Source organism: Thalassophryne amazonica, chromosome 4 (assembly GCF_902500255.1).
Source record: "Thalassophryne amazonica chromosome 4, fThaAma1.1, whole genome shotgun sequence".
Lineage (NCBI taxonomy): Eukaryota > Metazoa > Chordata > Actinopteri > Batrachoidiformes > Batrachoididae > Thalassophryne > Thalassophryne amazonica.
Genome location: NC_047106.1, coordinates 46421845 through 46442069, shown reverse-complemented (window position 1 = coordinate 46442069; position 20225 = coordinate 46421845). Strand labels below are relative to the sequence as shown.

The window sequence follows — 20225 nt, the reverse complement described above, 5'->3', positions numbered from 1 at the left end:
GTCACCCCACTGAGCCTGGTCTACTGGAGGTTTCTTCCTGTAAAAAGGGAGTTTTCCTTCCCCACTGTGTATTGCTTATGGGGTGGGTGAGGTCTAGGCCTTTGCTCTTTATATGTGTAGTGCTTTGAGATTACTTTAGGGTACAATAAAATAAATTTAAATGAATTCAAATAAACCTCTGTCAGACCACTGTGAAATCATAAATCAAGTATATAAAAGAAAGATATAAAACGAAAACCGTTCTTGCCATCTGAAATAAATTTGAGGGGATAGGAACAGAAATTTTGAAGCAGCTTCAAATCACAGTCGTTTGCTCACCTGCTGCTCAGCCCAATAAAACACCTTCGCAAACTGTCATTGTGGTCTTGAAACCACTTTTTGTGTTTTGGTCATGTCAGCTGGTGACGTTGAAAATATGGAGGTAAATTACACTTCTTCTTCTCCCTCCTCCTCATACTCTATTTGTAATGTTTTTCTCAATAGGTTTTTTGTTCTAATTTTGATTGAAATGACAAAAAATATAATTTTGTCATAGATAAAAATATGTTTTTGAAAAAGCATGCGACTGATCCCATTTATATCATCCTTCATTTTTTTTCAAACACAGACAATTTTAATTTAAGGACAACGACACTATATCTGGAATTTGGAAACATGTAATTGTGCAAAATTTTGGGGCACATTTAATGTACATAAAGTATTTCAAATTATTAAATATGATTTTTTTTTGTCAAAATAAAATATACTCAACAAAAATATAAACGCAACACTTTTGGTTTTGCTCCCATTTTGTATGAGATGAACTCAAAGATCTAAAACTTTTTCCACATACACAATATCACCATTTCCCTCAAATATTGTTCACAAACCAGTCTAAATCTGTGATAGTGAGCACTTCTCCTTTGCTGAGATAATCCAACCCACCTCACAGGTGTGCCATACCAAGATGCTGATTAGACACCATGATTAGTGCACAGGTGTGCCTTAGACTGCCCACAATAAAAGGCCACTCTGAAAGGTGCAGTTTTGTTTTATTGGGGGGATACCAGTCAGTATCTGGTGTGACCACCATTTGCCTCATGCAGTGCAACACATCTCCTTCGCATCATCCGTGAAGAGAACACCTCTCCAACGTGTCAAATGCCAGCGAATGTGAGCATTTGCCCACTCAAGTCGGTTACGACGACGAACTGGCGTCAGGTCGAAACCCCGATGAGGACGACGAGCATGCAGATGAGCTTCCCTGAGACGGTTTCTGACAGTTTGTGCAGAAATTCTTTGGTTATGCAAACCGATTGTTTCAGCAGCTGTCCGAGTGGCTGGTCTCAGACGATCTTGGAGGTGAACATGCTGGATGTCGAGGTCCTGGGCTGGTGTGGTTACACGTGGTCTGCAGTTGTGAGGCTGGTTGGATGTACTGCCAAATTCTCTGAAACACCTTTGGAGATGGCTTATGGTAGAGAAATGAACATTCAATACACGAGCAAACAGCTCTGGTTGACATTCCTGCTGTCAGCATGCCAATTGCACGCTCCCTCAAATCTTGCAACATCTGTGGCATTGTGCTGTGTGATAAAACTGCAACTTTCAGAGTGGCCTTTTATTGTGGACAGTCTAAGGCACACCTGTGCACTAATCATGGTGTCTAATCAGCATCTTGGTATGGCACACCTGTGAGGTGGGATGGATTATCTCAGCAAAGGAGAAGTGCTCACTATCACAGATTTAGACTGGTTTGTGAACAATATTTGAGGGAAATGGTGATATTGTGTATGTGGAAAAAGTTTTAGATCTTTGAGTTCATCTCATACAAAATGGGAGCAAAACCAAAAGTGTTGCGTTTATATTTTTGTTGAGTGTATGTAAAATGTGTGAGAACTTTAAATATACTCAATTGTTTTGGTGATTAAACTAATACATTTCTTTTATGATGTTTTTTGCAGTTTATTAAGCAATCAGGTACTTAATCAGAGTATTACAAATGTTTTTGAGCGATTTGAAAGCTGTCTTGGTCTTGTCATGTACCAGTCAGTACACATACAAACAACAAATATATGTATTTGTTCATTTGATTTTACATGTTCATTCTTTAATATATGTATTTATTTTGTTTGTTTGTTTTTTGTTTAATTATTAAGAATTACAATTGTAACTTCATAAGTAATTCTTTGACAACAAACAAAAAAATAAACAAATTTGTATTTCTTGAAATAATTAGATTTTAAATGAGATTTTCTGCAAATGCATAGATTTAGAAATAAAACAAACTACTTTCCCTAAATCACAGTTCTAGGGTTGTTAGAGCATTTACACTCTTGTCATGATTGGGTCTGTTGTGTATTGTGTTGGTTGTGTATTTTCATGCTTGGGTTTTTGTGGAGGGATTTCTCTTGTCTATTAATTGGTGTTGGGCTTGTCTCTCTTTTCCCTCCCTTCCTGTTTGCCACGCCCTATTCCTGAACCTTCCTCACACACCTGTCTTGTATTTCCTCATAATCACTCCTCCTATATTAGTCACTCCTTTTTGCTCTTCCTGTTGCGAGATTGTTGTGTCTTGTGCCTCTTTCAAGCGTTTGTCCTCAGAGTCTCCTAGTCCTGTTTTGCTTTACTGTGTATGGACGTGTCTACCTGTTTTTTGGATCCTGTCTCTGTCTCATGTTTCAGCTATTGTTGCTGTTTTTGGACTGCCTTTTGTGTACCGAACCCCGCTTGGTCTGACATTAAACTCTGTTAAGCTGACTCCTGAATCCTGCATTTGTGTTCAACCTCTTGGTGCCATTGAGCGTGTCACACTTTATTGTGAACTGAAAATGACCAGATACTCTGTGAGGGGAATCCTGAAGGGCCAACATTAAACTCTGATATTTCCAAGAAGGTTTACAAGAAACAGAAATTTAGGATGCTGTTGTATGCAGCATCTTTTGAAACACTTCATTTTTGGCTCAATTTGTTTTGGCTTTTGTCACAGATCTAAAGCTGAGAGTAAAAAGGTGAAATGTATTGACCTTACTTTGTCCATATTGGTTGTACTGGTAAGAAGCCACGTGGTCAACGGTGTAGCCTGGTGAGCTGTAGGAGGGCGAGCAGTAAGACTGGGAGCTGGGCAGGGAGGGCAAAGCTGACATGGAGGGGACACTGGTCAGACCCTCCAGACCCTTAATGTGATCCATGCGCTGGCTGCAGCTGGTGGTTATTCCAGCAGGGGGCTCAAGACCACCCGTCAACGGTGAGATGGCATAGTCACTTTGGGGTTGATGTGGAACTCCGCCGGGATTCAACAGGCCCATCACCTGAGTGGAAGGAAGTGAAGAAGGAATGTGAAATTGGTTTTATGTAGCAGTTTCTATTAGTGATTCTGTGGACAGCCTGATGTGTGGTCCAGTACATCAGTCAGTTAACTCAAGTTACAACCACATTGTAGGACTGGAATTTGCATTGGAGCAACGGCAGGGAATACAGGTATCTAGGTATCTAATTTTTGTACTGAAAAGTCATCAAAGTGGTTTATCAGCCAGATACTCAAACCTTTTCTCAAAATAGTTGCAAAGGGACCCCATTTAGTTATATTGGAGATATCTGCAGGAAATAAAAACATGTAAATAATATAAAACAACAAGTTCTCGAGGGATCTGCATGGACCCTAAATGTACAGATTATTAAATTTCACAACATGAACTGATGAGTTTCTTTACATTTATGAGGTAAACATGTACATTTCCATTCTACCGCACACCTATAATGACATCTGTGCCTATTCACTGGTAAAAAGACATAGTTTACTGTGAATGAGTTGAGCCTGCTCTGTGTCATAATTCTTTGTGTACCAAATCTGTATGTCTGTTATGTTAGTCTCCCCATCTAACCTGATGGACCTTAAGAGCTGCTGCAAAAGGATTGGGCAAAACTGCCCAACGATAGGTCACCAAGCTGTGGCATCATATTCAAGAAGACTTGAGGCTGTAATTGTTGCCAAAGGTGCATCAATAAAGTATGAGCAAAGGGTTTTTATTTTTAATAATTTGCCAAAAAATAAATAAATAACTTTTTCATGTTATCATTATGGGGTGTTGTGAGTAGAATTTGAGGGAAAAAATGAATTTACTCCATTTTGGAATAACGCTGTAACAAAATGTGGAAAAAGTGAAGCCCTGTGAATACTTTCCAATGGACTCAATGTAAAATTGCCTGAAGATGTGCATTAAGACTTTTCTAAGCAAAATTATGTGCCTAAAATATGTTTTTTAAAGTACATTATAAATCCTGTTGCTCTTAATGGAGGCTTTCAGCTCAAGCTAACATTTAGCCCATTACCATCGCGTTATGTGACGCTAGTGAGCATTCATGCTAACATTAGCCCATTTATATGGCATTATGTGATGCTAGCAACCTAGCAACAAGACACATGTACAATGCTGCCCTTGCTCACATCCACAACCACCACAAGTATTTTTTTTTTTTTGCACATTATAACAGAGCTCTCAAGTCTCATTCATTCAGAGTGAGACTTTAAAAGGGTTCTGTAAGGTGTCACGCACTTGGCGTGAGACTCAATATGTTGTCACGCTGTCATGCTAATTCATGACATTCCACCAAAATGACCTGCAAGACAACATTTGGTGGTAAATAACGCCCTAAGCGTATCTCCACTTGAGAGCTCTGTTATAAATCCAACACTCACAATGGAGGCACTGATCTCATGTTAACATTAGGTGCAATGTCAATGCCATAGACTGTCGGTCAGCGCCATGACGTTGCATTTAACGCCAAGCTAGCGCCAAGTGAATTATACAATATATTACATAAAGGCTGCAACTTTGCAAAATTTACAAATCTGGATTACATTTATATAATTTAGAATGATCTTGGAACATATATTCCAATAATTGCTCAAAAGAAAGACGACAACAGATCAGCAGATTACAACAAAATTTATTGGCTGTGGTCATAATAAAGTTTGTTATCAACTCATAATAGACACCCTCTCTACTTTTAAGATTAGGCTTAAAACTTTCCTTTTTGGTAAAGCTTATAGTTAGGGCTGGATCAGGTGACCCTGAACCATCCCTTAGTTATGCTGCTATAGACGTAGACTGCTGGGGGGTTCCCATGATGCACTGTTTCTTTCTCTTTGAATGAATGAAAACTGTTTATTTCGAACATTTGATACAACAACAATTACAAGATAGATCAGTAAAGACAACAACAAAAAAGTTCCTACTGTGTACCCAAAATGTCCGAAAAGGGGTAGGGTGAAGCATCAGCTTATTTATCCCTACCCCTTCTTCCCCACAACCAGTAATACCCTTTGCCACATATACACATAGATTCCTACACACCTAAACCGATATCAATATATATATATATATATATATATATACGAGGGCTGTCCGTAAAGTATAGGTCCTTTTTATTTTTTTCAAAAACTATATGGATTTCATTCATATGTTTTTACGTCAGACATGCTTGAACCCTCGTGCGCATGCGTGAGTTTTTCCACGCCTGTCGGTGACGTCATTCGCCTGTGAGCACTCCTTGTGGGAGGAGTCGTCCAGCCCCTCGTCGGAATTCCTTTGTCTGAGAAGTTGCTGAGAGACTGGCGCTTTGTTTGATCAAAATTTTTTCTTAACCTGTGAGACACATCGAAGTGGACATGGTTCGAAAAATTAAGCTGGTCTTCAGTGAAAATTTTAACAGCTGATGAGAGATTTTGAGGTGATTCTGTCGCTTTAAGGACTTTTCACAGTGCCAGACGTCGCGCAGCGCTCTCAGGCAGCGTCATCAGCCTGTTTCAAGCTTAAAACCTCCACATTTCAGGCTCTGTTGATCCAGGACGTCGTGAGAGAACAGAGAAGTTTCAGAAGAAGTCGGTTTCAGCATTTTATCCGGATATTCCACTGTTAAAGGAGATTTTTTTAATGAAAGACGTGCGGGCGGATTACAGCGTCGGCTCGCAGCCGCCGCGACGCTCCGTCACAGGAAAAACACCTCTGTTGGAAGCCTTAAGGACAAGTTGGAACATCTCCAGCTGATAAACAATTTCTCATATACTCACTCCACTGAAAGCCATCAAAAGCCAACTGGATTTTAACAAATGGTTATCAACACGGAGGTGTTTTTCCTGTGCCGCCGCGCCGCGTCGGGCGGACCCGTCCGCACGTCTTTCATTAAAAAAATCTCCTTTAACAGTGGAATATCCGGATAAAATGCTGAAACCGACTTCTTCTGAAACGTCTCTGTTCTCTCACGACGTCCTGGATCAATAGAGCCTGAAATGTGGAGGTTTTAAGCTTGAAACAGGCTGATGACGCTGCCTGAGAGCGCTGCAAGACGTCTCGCACCGTGAAAAGTCCTTAAAGCGACAGAATCACCTCAAAATCTCTCATCAGCTGTTAAAATTTTCACTGAAAACCAGCTTAATTTTTCGAACCATGTCCACTTCGATGTGTCTCACAGGTTTAGAAAAAATTTTGATCAAACAAAGCGCCCGTCTCTCAGCAACTTCTCAGACAAAGGAATTCCGACGAGGGGCTGGACGACTCCTCCCACAAGGAGTGCTCAAAGGCGAATGACGTCACCGACAGGCGTGGAAAAACTCACGCATGCGCACGAGGGTTCAAGCATGTCTGACGTAAAAACATATGAATGAAATCCATATAGTTTTTGAAAAAATAAGAAGGACCTATACTTTACGGACAGCCCTCGTATACATACATATATATATATATATATATATACATACATATACACAAACATAAATATACACCTACACATACCTACTTACATACAAAATACTATATATTTACAAGCCGAAGCAAAAAACAAAAACACCCTAACCCTCATTACCCTTCCTCCTCCCTATACCTAGAAAAAAACATATTTTTGTACCGCTGTTTGAACTGGTTCATGCTTGGACATTGCTTGAGCCCCACTCCCAATCTGTTCCACATCCTCACCCCACAGACAGAAATACAGAAACCTTTTAATGTTGTTCGTGCCCACTGATGCTTTAAATTAAATTTCCCCCTCAGACTGTAATCCCCTGATCTGTTAAAAAACATATTTTAATATTGCTGGAAGTAAATTGTTTATTGCTTTATACACAATTTGTACTGTTTGAAAATGAACCAAGTCTGTGAATTTTAAGAATTTGGATTGTAAAAATAGTGGATTTGTATGATCTATAGCCAGTATTATGAATAATTCTTATAGCTCTTTTCTGCATTACTGATAGTGATTGTGTTGTACCCTTTATAAGTATTACCCCATACCTCTGCACAGTACTGTAAATATGGTAAAACCAGTGAGCAGTAAGAATGCGGAGTGAGTTGTGGTCCAGAATATGTTTTGCTTTGTTTAGAACTGAAATGCTCTTGACAGTTTACTTTGTATATGTTTTATATGAGTCTTCCAGTTTATCTTATCATCTATTATCACCCCCAGAAACTTATTTTCATGTACCCTTTCAATATCTACCCCCTCGACTTGTAACTGAACCTGTATGTCTGTATTACAATAGCCAAATAACATGTATTTTGTTTTACTTAAGTTTAATGATAATTTGTTTCTGTCAAACCATATTTTCAATTTTCCCATTTCTATACTGATCCTCCTCAGTAACTCCTGCAAATCCCCCCCTGAACAAAAATGCTTGTGTCATCTGCAAATAATACTAATTTTAATATTTTGGAAACATTGACAATATCATTTATATAAATTAGAAACAGTTTTGGACCCAATACTGACCCCTGTGGGACGCCACAAGCATTGTCCAAGCATGATGATGTATATTCCCCCAACTTCACAAACTGTTTTCTGTTAAGTAGCTTCTCACCCAGTGCAACACCAACCCCCTAATCCCATACTGTTCAAGTTTACTGATTAATATGTCATGATTGATTGTATCAAAAGCCTTTTTAAGGTCTATAAATATTCCAACTGAATGTAATTTGTGGTCTATGGCGTTTTGTAATCTCCTCAACTGATTCTATTAATGCAAGTGATGTTGAACTATGTGCTCTGAATCCATATTGACTATCAGTAAGTAATTTATGTTTATTTATGAATTTGTCTAATCTATTATTGAATAACTTTTCTAATAATTTGGAAAATTGTGGAAGCAAAGAAACAGGTCTATAATTTGTGAAGTGGTGTCTATCCCCAGTCTTATACAGCGGCACAACCTTAGCTATTTTCATTTGATTGGGAAATTTACCGGTTGAAATGATAAGTTACAGATGTATGTTAATGGTTCTACAATCCATTCAATGACCTGTTTTACCACCACCATATCAATTTCATTTAAATCGGTAGATGTTTTATATTTACAATTATTCACAATGTCTATAATTTCTTTTCCATCCACTGCTGTGAGGAACATTGAACAGGGATTTCTTTCTATGAGATTATTATCCCAATCCTCAGGTTGGGAATCAGGAATTTTTTCTGCCAAGCTTGGTCCAATATTTACAAAAAATTATTAAAACCGTTGACTACCTCATCCTTATTTTCCTTCTTGACATTATTATCAATGAAATACTGAGGGTAACTCTGTTTTTTATTACCATTTTTGATAATGCTATTTAATATATCCCATATTCCTTTAATATTGTTTTTGTTATTATATAATATGTTACTATAATATTCCTTCCTACATACCCGTATAATATTAGTTAATCTATTTTTGTATTTCTTATATCTATTTTCTGCCTCTTTAGTCTTTAGTTTATGAATTCTCTATACAGTGTATTTTTCTTATTACATGCATTTCGTAACCCTTTCGTCATCCATGGTCGAGCTTGGATTTTTGTTTTCTGTAGTCTTGTTTAATTGGACAATTTTTATCATATAATGATGTAAATATTTGTAAAAAAGTTTCATATGCACTATCAACATCACTTTCACTGTATACCTTTTCCCAGTTTTGCTCCTGTAAATCCTTCTTTAGTGTGTTCATGTTTTCCTCTGTCCGCACTCGCCTGTATTTTATTTTCTCCTCTGGCTGATTCCGCCGATGGTTTCTATTATAAACGATGAAAACTGGTAGATGATCACTAATGTCATTGATTAATAATCCACTCACAGTGTTATTCTCAATATCATTGCTGAATATATTATCAATTAAGGTAGCACTATGGGATGTAATTCTGCTTGGCCTGGTGATTTTTGGATATAAACTCATACTGTACATTATACTGATAAATTCATCTGTTATTTTATGCTTATTTGGATTGAGCAGATCAATATTTAAGTCACCACAAATGAACACAGTTTTTTGATTAGTTTTTGAGAACATTTTTCCCATACAGTCAGTGAATGTTTCAATACTAGATCCTGGTGCTCTATATATAGTAGCACATGCTGCTCCCCTCCACAGCATGTCTTTTTCCTGGTTCTCTCCCTCAGCCCCAACCAGTCCCCAGCAGAAGACTGCCCCTCCCTGAGCCTGGTTCTGCTGGAGGTTTCTTCCTGTTAAAAGGGAGTTTTTCCTTCCCACTGTAGCCAAGTGCTTGCTCACAGGGGGTCGTTTTGACTGTTGGGGTTTGGGCAACTGTTTGTTGTGATTTGGCGCTATATAAAAAAAAAATTGATTGATTGAATTGACTCATATCATAGAAAGACTATGATTTAAAGTAATCTAATAAAATAGTAAGCTATTGTTATTTGGGAGATTTTGTATAATTCATTCATTTTTCTTTATACCCCCTTATTCCAATTAAGGGTCACGGGGGGGCTGGAGCCTATCCCATCAGTCACAGGGTGTTTGGTGGGGGGTACACCCTGTACGGGACACTAGTCTATCACAGCAGAATTTTATTAATTTCATTTCAAATTTTAATAAAATATTGTATTTTAAGCTTTTTTTTTATTTTGAGGAATTTCTGCTAGGTTAGAGTTGATTTAACCACAGGGATTGCACTAGTCACATTACGTCCATTAGCCTGTGAATGTGTACTGCACTGCTAAAATTCATTTTTGGCCCAACACAAAAGATGAACCCCAATATTTAAAAAAAAAAAATAGAACCCAGATTGAAACATATCAAACTACTTGTTTAACATTTTGAGCACCTGTATCCAGCTGTATTTTTTTTCATTTCTGACAAGACTTTTAACTTGCTCTCTGCATTGAATCTCTCTCACAATGCTATTCAATGCCAATGCCGAGTCGTGTGCATACTCAGGCACAGAAAGGGAATCTCTCCCCATCGCAAACATCAAACGAAGCGAGCCTGTCCCAGACAAAGATGGCAACAGAAAGGCAGAATTAAGCAATTTGTCTCAGATCCATGGCTCCACTTATTCTGAAATTCCTTTTTGCCACTAAGGCTCCAGATCAAATCCATGACGCAAGATAGTGACTTATCTCTGAGCGAGATAACAGAAGAAGAAATCTGTGTGAGCTCAGCCGCAGCCTCTCAATAGATCTGCAGTTTGAGGAATTTGTTAGCTCTTGACCTGGTCTTTATTAGCAACCAGATAATCAAATTTGGCCCAAATATTCTTTAGCCAGCATCTGATGGAAAAAAGCTTTGGGGCCAAAAGTTTTGACTGGTCTTCAAACTCGGTTCGGTGTCACCGCCCTGTTCCAGCATCAAATGAATTTAGCTGTCTGTTAGGAAACCGTTAATAAAGAATGGAGATTGTCTTCATCACTGATGAAAGTACCTGCAGCTTAACCTGATACCTTCAAATGTATCACGTCCCGCCTCCTCCTCCTCACCAGTGCAAAGGCCTCAGGGCCCAGTTAGCTGTCCTAACAAGAAGCAGGTACGCCGCTCTTTGGGTCCCGTCGGCCCTCAAAGTGACATATTATTCTATATCCACACACACACATGGTCCTGCTTAAATCATTTCCCAAGTAGGGGAGGTGAATGGAGGGATCCATGTTGATTTGGAGAGGGGAGTTGTGTTTCCTCTCATGCCCAGGAACATTTTCCTTAAAAATAAGTCTGTGTTTGGAAAATTTGGTTTAAGGGAACAGGGATATGGCAATGAGTGAATGAGCCAAAAAGACCAGAGATACTTGCTATTAAATTGATGGACTCAACCTTGCATCTATCTGCCTTATATCCCTTTCTGCCTGTAGCCTTTCCCTCCTTCATGAGTTTGCTGCTGGTCAGGCTGTCCAGTGTTCTTCATGTTGGAATGCTACAGTTGCCAGCAGCCTAAGTCAGCGCATCTGAGAGTTAGCGGTGAAGAATGTCCGGGAAACATCCGAGACAGGACATTCCTTCAATGCTGTATGAAATATATACAAATAAATTAAAGTCTTTGCTTTCACCAGCTGGAACAGAGAGGAAACTATTTTAAGAATGCAATCACAAAAAAAGCCTCCCTGGAGGCACACAGATACTCTTGGAATGCTGATGGTACATGTTTTTAATGCATGTAATCGCAAACCTGTACATGAGTGATACTACGCTAAAACACAAACAAATGTGTGCACTACAGAACAATGTCTGGAGGTAAAATGTAGCGGAGCGGTGGATTTAGTGTGAGCAGTTCAGAACAACTCAAATGGCAAAGACGGTAAGCACAGTAAGGCAAGAGTTGTGCGCACGGTTGACCAGCCAATAGAGGGCGATAGCTGGTATTGTGGGAAAAGTGAGCAACATTACTCAAAGCTCAGGTTTTTGAAAACTTCCTTGAAAATCCATTTATGGAGAAAAAGTTTTGAGAAAATACACGACAGTCGTTCAAATCGATCTGAAATCAGCGTGCAAGCGAGCAAATAGGTGGTGTATTAGAAGTCCTGCTAGCAAGAGGCAGTCATGCAAATGACTGTTTAGTTCATGTAGCATAACTTTCAAAATGGCATGTAATAATACATCTTGAAATTGAGGATATCAAACTCTTATTGTATCTGAATTATTAAAGAATATGGACTATTATTGTCTCCCCCATAGCAGTATCATTAAGATGTGAATTTTAAAAAATAAAATATCAGGTGTCCCTCACACTTAGTTAGGCTAATTAAATTGTCAAATAAGTGAAAAGTATATGAATTATAACACGTTTTATGATGTTTAATCTGTCAAATGTATTTGGATGCTGAACTGTGACGCTATAGTCATTAATAATGACTTGAATCATTATTCACTTATTTCATTGATAGTCCATTAACCAACTACAAGCTGTGCTGTAATTTATATACTATTCACATCCTTTAAATTAAAGTTGACAGTCTGGACTGTAAGATTATATTCACTGTAAAAACATAAAATAACATAAAATTTGTCATAATCCAAATACTTGTGGACTAAACTGTCAGTTTTGCACATAATTTATATTTTCACAGTATATCATGATGAAATATTTGAGATTCTGTTCAAATTAACAAATATCACATTGCTGCACAGATGAGAGGTTTGCTCTCAGTATTTTAACTTAAGATATTAGTTACACCTCTTCATACATTATCGTACCAACTGCAAGTGTGATAGTTTGTCCTTGGCATGAGTTATGTTTCATTCATGTTTTAGTCACAGATGTAGAAATATACTCTAAAAATGAAATGCAGTCATTCCTTAATTTTGCTCTGTCAGCCATACCTGCAAAGTGTGGTTGTTCACATGGGGAAATAAATATAATTGTAAAATTTGTTACAATTTGCTTCACCCATTTATACAGCATACAAGTTCTGAGACTGGTTGCCTTAAGTAAATATAGACTTTTTCATTTAAGTCTTTATCCTTTATATAATTCAGCAGATAATTGAAGTTAATCAAATTCAGTTGAATTAAAAGAAAATCTTACAGTGAAACATTCAACAAAGTTGTTTTTTTATTATTACTTGTTAAACTGGTAAACTAAAATAAATCAAATTAAAAATATCTAATAGTGTGGTGTGATTTTATGATGTGTACACTCTACATATTTTGCATTGAATATTTCATTTTAAATGAAATTTTTAATCAGATTCACAAAAAGTAATAGCAAATAGATTTGATGTGTACAATAAAAGGTGTGTAAAAAAAAATGTGTTAAATGGAACAAAATGCTGCTGGTACCTATTTGCATTTAATCACATTTCATTACAGAAATGGTTGATGATTTAAATTTTAAGTGTGTCAACTACTACCGACTACTAAAAACACAAATTTGCTTTATTGCATCTATGTTGCAATTGAAACATTCACGAGAAGGTGAAAAGTTCAGAAGTTGATGCAGGCTGTTGTGTAATATGTTGTACGATCTGAGCGGTGATGTCCCAGTGTTGCTGTTGTCGCCCCAGCTGGTGCATGTGTGCCTGTAATTGCATGAGCTGGTCTGCATGGCAAGGGCGTAGGTTTGGTCTCAGCTTTGGTAGGGACAATATCACCACCCCGCCCCCTTGCCCACCACCACCACCCCCTAACCCACTCATACCATTAGATGCACAAGTACAGCATAATACATAACATATGATGACATAATGCTGAATAATTTAACACTTTATTTACATTATTAAGTGTGTAGGCAAACAAACAAATAGCTTAAATAACAAAATTGCACCCAAAATCACGAATCTATTCTATAGGCCTACACCTGAGAGAACAAGACAACAAAAAAAATACTTGTGGAGCTAACAAAAAAAAAAAAGTTTTTGCAACCAAGATGTATAATCTATTCTCTTCATCAATAATGCAGTTGTAGGTATCTGGCAACCTAATTTGCCAAAAAAAAAAAAAGGGGGCTTTACAATGATATATGGTGTATTACGGTAAACGTAAGCCTGTGGCGTCATAACGCAGAGGAAAAACACAGACGTTTCAAACTAGTGCGCCGCTGATTCTCATTACCGTAAGTTCTCATGTAAGCCCTCACTCTGAAAAATTTCAACACTGACAGCAAGCTAAGAACCCGTGCTTTCCAACAGTATGCTATATGTTGCATATATTACAGTAAAGTGCATTCGGTGACTTTTGAAACGAGGGAAAAGTATGAAAAAGAGCGCAAAAGTGACAGAAAAGTACAGAGACAGACAGCAAACATAAATGTAGTAATTTTTGAGGAAAAGGCAGGGTGTCATTTGTGAAGGTGTGTGTGCGTGTTTGTGTGAGTGTGCAGTTTATTTTAAGTGTGGCGCACAGCACTGTTCGCAAGCCCCCCCCGCCCTTCTTGTTTTTCTGCACCGGAGCAGTGTTGCCAGATATGAAATATGAAACTATCGTTCCAAAACCTCAAAATTATCGTATTTTGGGAGAAATTATTGTACACAAACAAAACGCATACAACGTAGCTATTTTAGCGGTTTTTTTTTAATTTACAAAGAATTTTATGTCACATTTTTAAACAGTAATTATAGTAATGGGGAAACTATGGCACAAAAAGAATGCAAATGCACTACCAGACTAGAAAGATTTTTTTTTTTTTCTTGTCAAGTCTTGGAGGAGTCAGACTGTGTGAGCCTGAAATCTCATTTTCTGCCTGTTAAGCCCTTTGCTGTGTGTTGGGACTGCCGCCCTGGATAATTAGCTGGAATTGTCTTTTCACTTCTCATTTGTCACAAACTCAATTGCCCCGTGTCCTTCTCCACTCATGTCTCTTTTCTCCTCCATATGTGCCAAAGAGTGATGATGTAGAAAATCTCTGTCACTCATGTCTGCATACTGAAATATAACTTGAATGTACTGGGGAGTTTCGTGAGGGAAGCAGAGAAGATTATGAGGGTCAAACTGCCAACCATTGGTGAACTGGCAGAACCGCGCTGCTTGTCCAGGGCAAGAAGGATAATCAGAGACACTTCACATCCCTTTAACAATCTGTTTTCCCTCCTGCCCTCAGGTAGACTGTACCACAGCCTGAGGTGCAAAACATGCAGATTCAGGAGCAGCTTTTAACCAGTCGCCATAAGATAGATAAAAAGAACTGTGCAATGTAGAATATACTGTAGCATCGGGTAGCAACTTTATCCTTGTAGCATCTTCATATATGCAATATCCCATGTCCTTTATTTATTTATTGCATGTTGTGTATACACAGATACAGAAACAGTTAAGATAGGTTAAGATAAACAGATAGTTTTTTTTTTAACCTATCACACACCTTGGACTGGTATTCTGTGTTTTTATCTTTTGGTGTAGTGCATCAATATTTTGTTCTGTGACAACATCTGTGATTTTTTTTTTTTTTTTTTTTTTTTTTACTGAATGACAATAAAAACGAGCCTAAGTCTAATGTATTAAAAAAAAAACTGTAATTAAGTTTGCTAAGCTTGTGCAGCTACTGTACGCTTCTGAAAATCATGCAAATTCAATCTGCAGCTCTCAAATTGCTGTGCGTGCTCAGGAGTGTTTCCCAGCCTGAGATCTCAGTGGTGCTCATGCAATGTTCAGGTACAGCTTGATACACTAAAATGACCTTCAGATATAAAAAATCATTGAAACTACAAAAGTGATATAAAGTGTTTTTAAAAAGTGAACATGTTGGTAATAAGTCCATCATTTGCACATCTTCGAGAAACAATCTGTGAAATTTAATAAATATGCTATTTGAGAAAAAAAAATTACTTGTACAGCAATTCCAAAATGTGATTTAATTATTATTTTATTTTCATTTTTCAAAATAATTAATTGAAAATAAAACATGTCTGTGATAATTTAGTGGGTAAAGGCTCATATTTGGATTATAATCAGACATCTATAAAATGACTAACATCTATTTAAACAATCTGCAAGTTTGAACTTGTAGAAAAGAACACAGTTGTGAAGTTGTACATAGATATGTAACACTACAACTCTTAAACACCTGCGGTTTCCTATTTGTGTCTGCTGTCTAAATTGAATAGAGTTTTTTTCACTCTTGTCGCACCTGTGGAGGGAGTCCGTTTCCTATGGCGGGGTTCATGGGATTGTTGGGCCCCCCGGGGCCCACAAAGCTGTCTGAGTATCCTGAGAAAGAGTGTCTTCCGGAGGCGAGGCAGTACGCAGAGCCTCCTTCCCCCTGTCCTCCTGCAGCAGACACCTGGTGGCCAGAGGATGGAGGGAGCGGTTGAGGCCGATGCACCGTGTTGGGAGACTCCGATACTACCAAAGAATGAACAGAGAAAGAAAAAATTTAAAGTGGAAAAGATCAATCGTGGAATTGTTGGTGGAAGACTGAAAAAAAAATCATCAAATGTATTCAATTAGAACTGCTGTTGAAGTGCTGAAATTTCAGACAAACAGAAATAAAGCTGCTTGTATGAATTTACAGAGTAAATAGATGTGCAGTGAGTAAATAAATAGTTTTTGTGTTTCCTAATGGATGACAACACTATGAAATCATATGCTGAACAATAACATCTATTAACACAAATAAATAAATTAACATATTTAAAAATCAAAACCATTAATTTAAAGAAAACATTGAAAATATCATATTATTTGCTTTTTTTTTTTTTTTTTTTTTGGCCATTTTGTAACTGGGAAAGTTGTGGTCATAGGTTTAGTCCTTGGACCAGACGTGAGACATGGGTGGAGAAGGCCTTTAAAACTCAATCTGCATGGCTGACACCTGTGTGTGTGTGTGTGTGTGTGTGTGTGTGTGTGTGTGTGTGTGTGTGTGTGTGTGTGTGTGTGTGTGTGTGTGTGTGTGTGTGTGTGTGTGTGTGTGTGTGTAACTACCAAAAAAACTTGATTGTCTGCCTCAGATGGAATGGTGCAGTTTAAATTCATTTTTTTCCTGTTTCAGGCAGTTTTGTAACATCAAATAATGACTACAGTGTTGTTTGTTTTGTTTGTTTTTTGTTGTTTTTTGTTGTTGTTTGTTTATTTGTTTTAAATACTTAAGATCCAACCAAATATTTTTTAAAGGAGTCAACAAGCTACAAAACCCTCAAACTAAACTCATAGATATGATTGAAACAGTATTTGTTGGAACTGCAAAGCACCTTGTGCTACAGATGAGGGGGGGTAGGTGCTTTCGGAGAGCTGGTAGGGGGCGATACCAGGCATGGCTGAGGGTGGGAAGCCTCCTGGGATCAGGTGATTAAATGCCATCAGCTGATTGGCTCCTGCTTGCTTTCTCCACCTCGCTCGACGGTTGCTGAACCATACCTAAAAAGGACGACTGAACAGTTAGCGTGTGTTACATGTGTCTCTTTTCAAAGCATCACAATCATTGTCATTATGTCGGTGATGGTGTATAACCCTACGCAAAATAGAGCATCACGCTCATAGAGCACAAACCTCCACCAGCATTAGTTTCCAATTCCACAAATTTATACCTTGGAAAAAATTTTCAAGGACAAAGTCCTGTTAGAAGTGACTTTTAATAAGATAAATTAGATTGATCAAATGTCAGGAGTATGTATTTAGTTCTTGAATCAAAGGTTGTTGTTGTTGTTGACAGGGGTTTTTTTTTTTTTCAACTTTTTAGTTTCTGAATTCTTTTTCAGATCATTTTCACAGAACTTTGGTTATCTCTGTTATGCACAATTTGTCATTGCTTTTTGCCATTTGGTTTCCAACTGATAACTAGAAGACAGACAAAAAGACAAAAAATTGGAACCTCCATGGTGTATGTAAATCCATAACAGAAAAATGACACTTTTTATTGAGATATAATGCAAAATGTACATCAAATGGGCTTTTCAATATTGAATTCACATGTCCACAAAATCTACAATCCGATTCAGATCAAGATCAAACTTTGTCAGGCGATAGTGAATGCCAGTCAGCACCTCATGTTCAAATATGAGAGTGATTGGAGCACGTTTGATGAAGATATAATGTAAAATATACATTAAATGGGGTTTTTAATGTTAAATTTAAATGGCTACAAAATCTGTAATCTGGATCAGATCCGGATCAAACTCAGACATCCTACATAACACTCTCAAATGTGAAAGAAATTTGATCTTTTTTCACACAGTTAAGAATTTTTGAAAATTCATTCAATGTTGAAGATAGGGATTTTTCAAATTTTCCAAGATTTGTCCCGACTTTGACCTTTCACCTTGAAAATTGAATCAGTTCTTGCCTATCAGGATATGAATCTTCAGTAAAAATTTCATAATGATATATGAAAAATTGTGGGCTCCAGGCGGTTCACAATCAGACAAACAAACAAACCGGGTTGATAACATAACCTCCTCCAACTTTGTTGGCGGAAGTAAAAAAGAATTTTAGCTTAATGTACAGCTAAACAACAGCAACTCAAAAAGCTCAAGTAGTGGTGATGGAAAAATCTGTGTGAATTAATTTTATTTTAAACCTCAAATTCTAATAATAGTAAGAGCGAGACAATGAAAAAGAACCACAATAGTTCACTTTGCTGATTCTTTCAATAATGACGCATACGTAATGGAAAATGCTGCCATTCTAAAATTGTATGTTTATGTAGTTACATTTTAAAGTTAAACTCTCCTGTGATCACAGTTCATCATTGCTTGCACAGAACTCAGACTGGGATGTCAGGTATCTAAAAAGTCACTCTGTTTCAACAGTGAGGTATCCTGGGAATTCAGATATCAAGACCTTATAACCAAGCAGCCTTGGTGACCTCCAGACTTTAGCTCTGGAAATAAAAAAAAAACCTGGCAAACAAGCTAATTTCCATCTACATTTAACTTCATCCACACAAGTTGATAAAATAAAATCAGCACCTGCTCCTAATTTCCATCATGCATTGGTTGATGACATAACTTCCTGCAGCAACAAGCCTGACATGTCCAGGAAAGTTATATGATATGTTGTTCTTGTCCATTCGGCTGCTCCCGTTGTGTTTGGGGTCGCCACAGCGGATACAGATCCGCATTGGCATTTGGCACAAGTTTTACGCCAGATGCCCTTCCTGACGCAACTCAACTGTAACCTGGAGAAACACACACAGCCGCTGGTGTTCCAAAGAGGTCTCCCATCCAAGTACTAACCAGGGCCCGCACTGCTTAGCTTCTGAGATCTGACTTGCTTTTTTCTGATTATCTGATGCATCAAAGATAGTTTTACTCCATTTATCCCCATTCCATGCCATTTTACTTCAGACATTTACAAGATGACTGCATGTATTGCCTTTGAGTTATCACTTTAAAAATCTGGTGGGGTCTGATTCATTTATTTGTCAAGCTATGCATTCTGTCATTACATTTAACAGGGTACATGACTAGGCTTTTGCCAAAATGCATTCATTTGTATAGGCCCTGACATATATATATATATATATATATATATATATATATATATATATATATATATATATATATATATATATATATATATATATATATATATATATGTGTGTGTGTGTGTGTGTGTGTGTGTGTATGTATATGTCAGGCCCTATACCCAGTAAATTTTGCTGAGTAAAATGTACTCTGCTGGGATAACATTTGGTTCCAGTCCAAATAGAGTTAAATATACTCTATCGCATTGCTAAATCAACTCTATCACAGGGTAATATCAACTCTTATTGGAGTAGAACCACTTGATTTGACCAGACAGTAGAGCTGATTTCACTCGATACTAGTGTATTTTACTCTATTTAGACTGGGACTAAATGTTATCCCAGCCGAATATATTTTAATCAGCAAAATGTACAAATGAATGTTTAAAACTTGATTTTAATTCAACAGAATTGACCTGCTAATTCTACAGTTTTATCACCTAAAACAGTTTTTTAATGGTCATATTTTCTTTATATGTATTTATAAAAATGTAATTGCAGGGTTTCACTGGTTTGCAAAACTTTTAGGCATATTAGAGTAAATGTTTTAAAAATATTGCATAATATTTCACATTAGTCTTGTCCTCGTTTAGAGCATGGGAATTGGAAATATTAACAGCACAGCATCTTGTGACATGACAAGCAAAGCTACAGACATTAACATTTCACACACAAGTTCAGAGTGAGAGAGAAAAGTGGGACAAATTCCTGTGTGTGTGTGTGTTTGTGTGTGTGTGTGCGCGGTTGGCTTCGGTGAGTGTGTGAGTGACATGCTGTGTCTATATGCACGGTGATCATGCTGAGCCTACTTACACTTCTCATATGGGGCCTGTTGAAATGTAATGAATTTAATGAGGCAACAATGTCCAGATTGGGCCTCTGGGAGAAGAGGATGAGGTGTGTGTGTTTGTTTGGTTCTTTTTATTATTATTATTATGTTTAAATTTCATTCAGGGAGTGATAACTGCCTTCTCACTGCTTCACACGTTGATGCCGAGACAGGTCAGATGAAGATGAAAATAAGTGACTGCAGCTGATGTTTTGGTAGAGACAGAATGATTATTTTTCCTTGCAGTTTTCTCCCCGTCCCAACAGCGTGGG

At 37.6% G+C, this 20225-nt stretch overlaps 1 protein-coding gene across 1 annotated transcript in view; it reads right to left on the bottom strand.

The window, feature by feature from the left end:
• The window catches only part of pax3b (paired box 3b), a 71727-nt gene that overhangs the window by 16496 nt on the left and 35006 nt on the right, over positions 1-20225 (bottom strand). Inside the window, 3 exon segments of the mRNA XM_034167830.1 lie at positions 3011-3290; positions 15792-16006; positions 16852-17017. Coding sequence (XP_034023721.1) covers positions 3011-3290; positions 15792-16006; positions 16852-17017 — 661 coding nt within the window.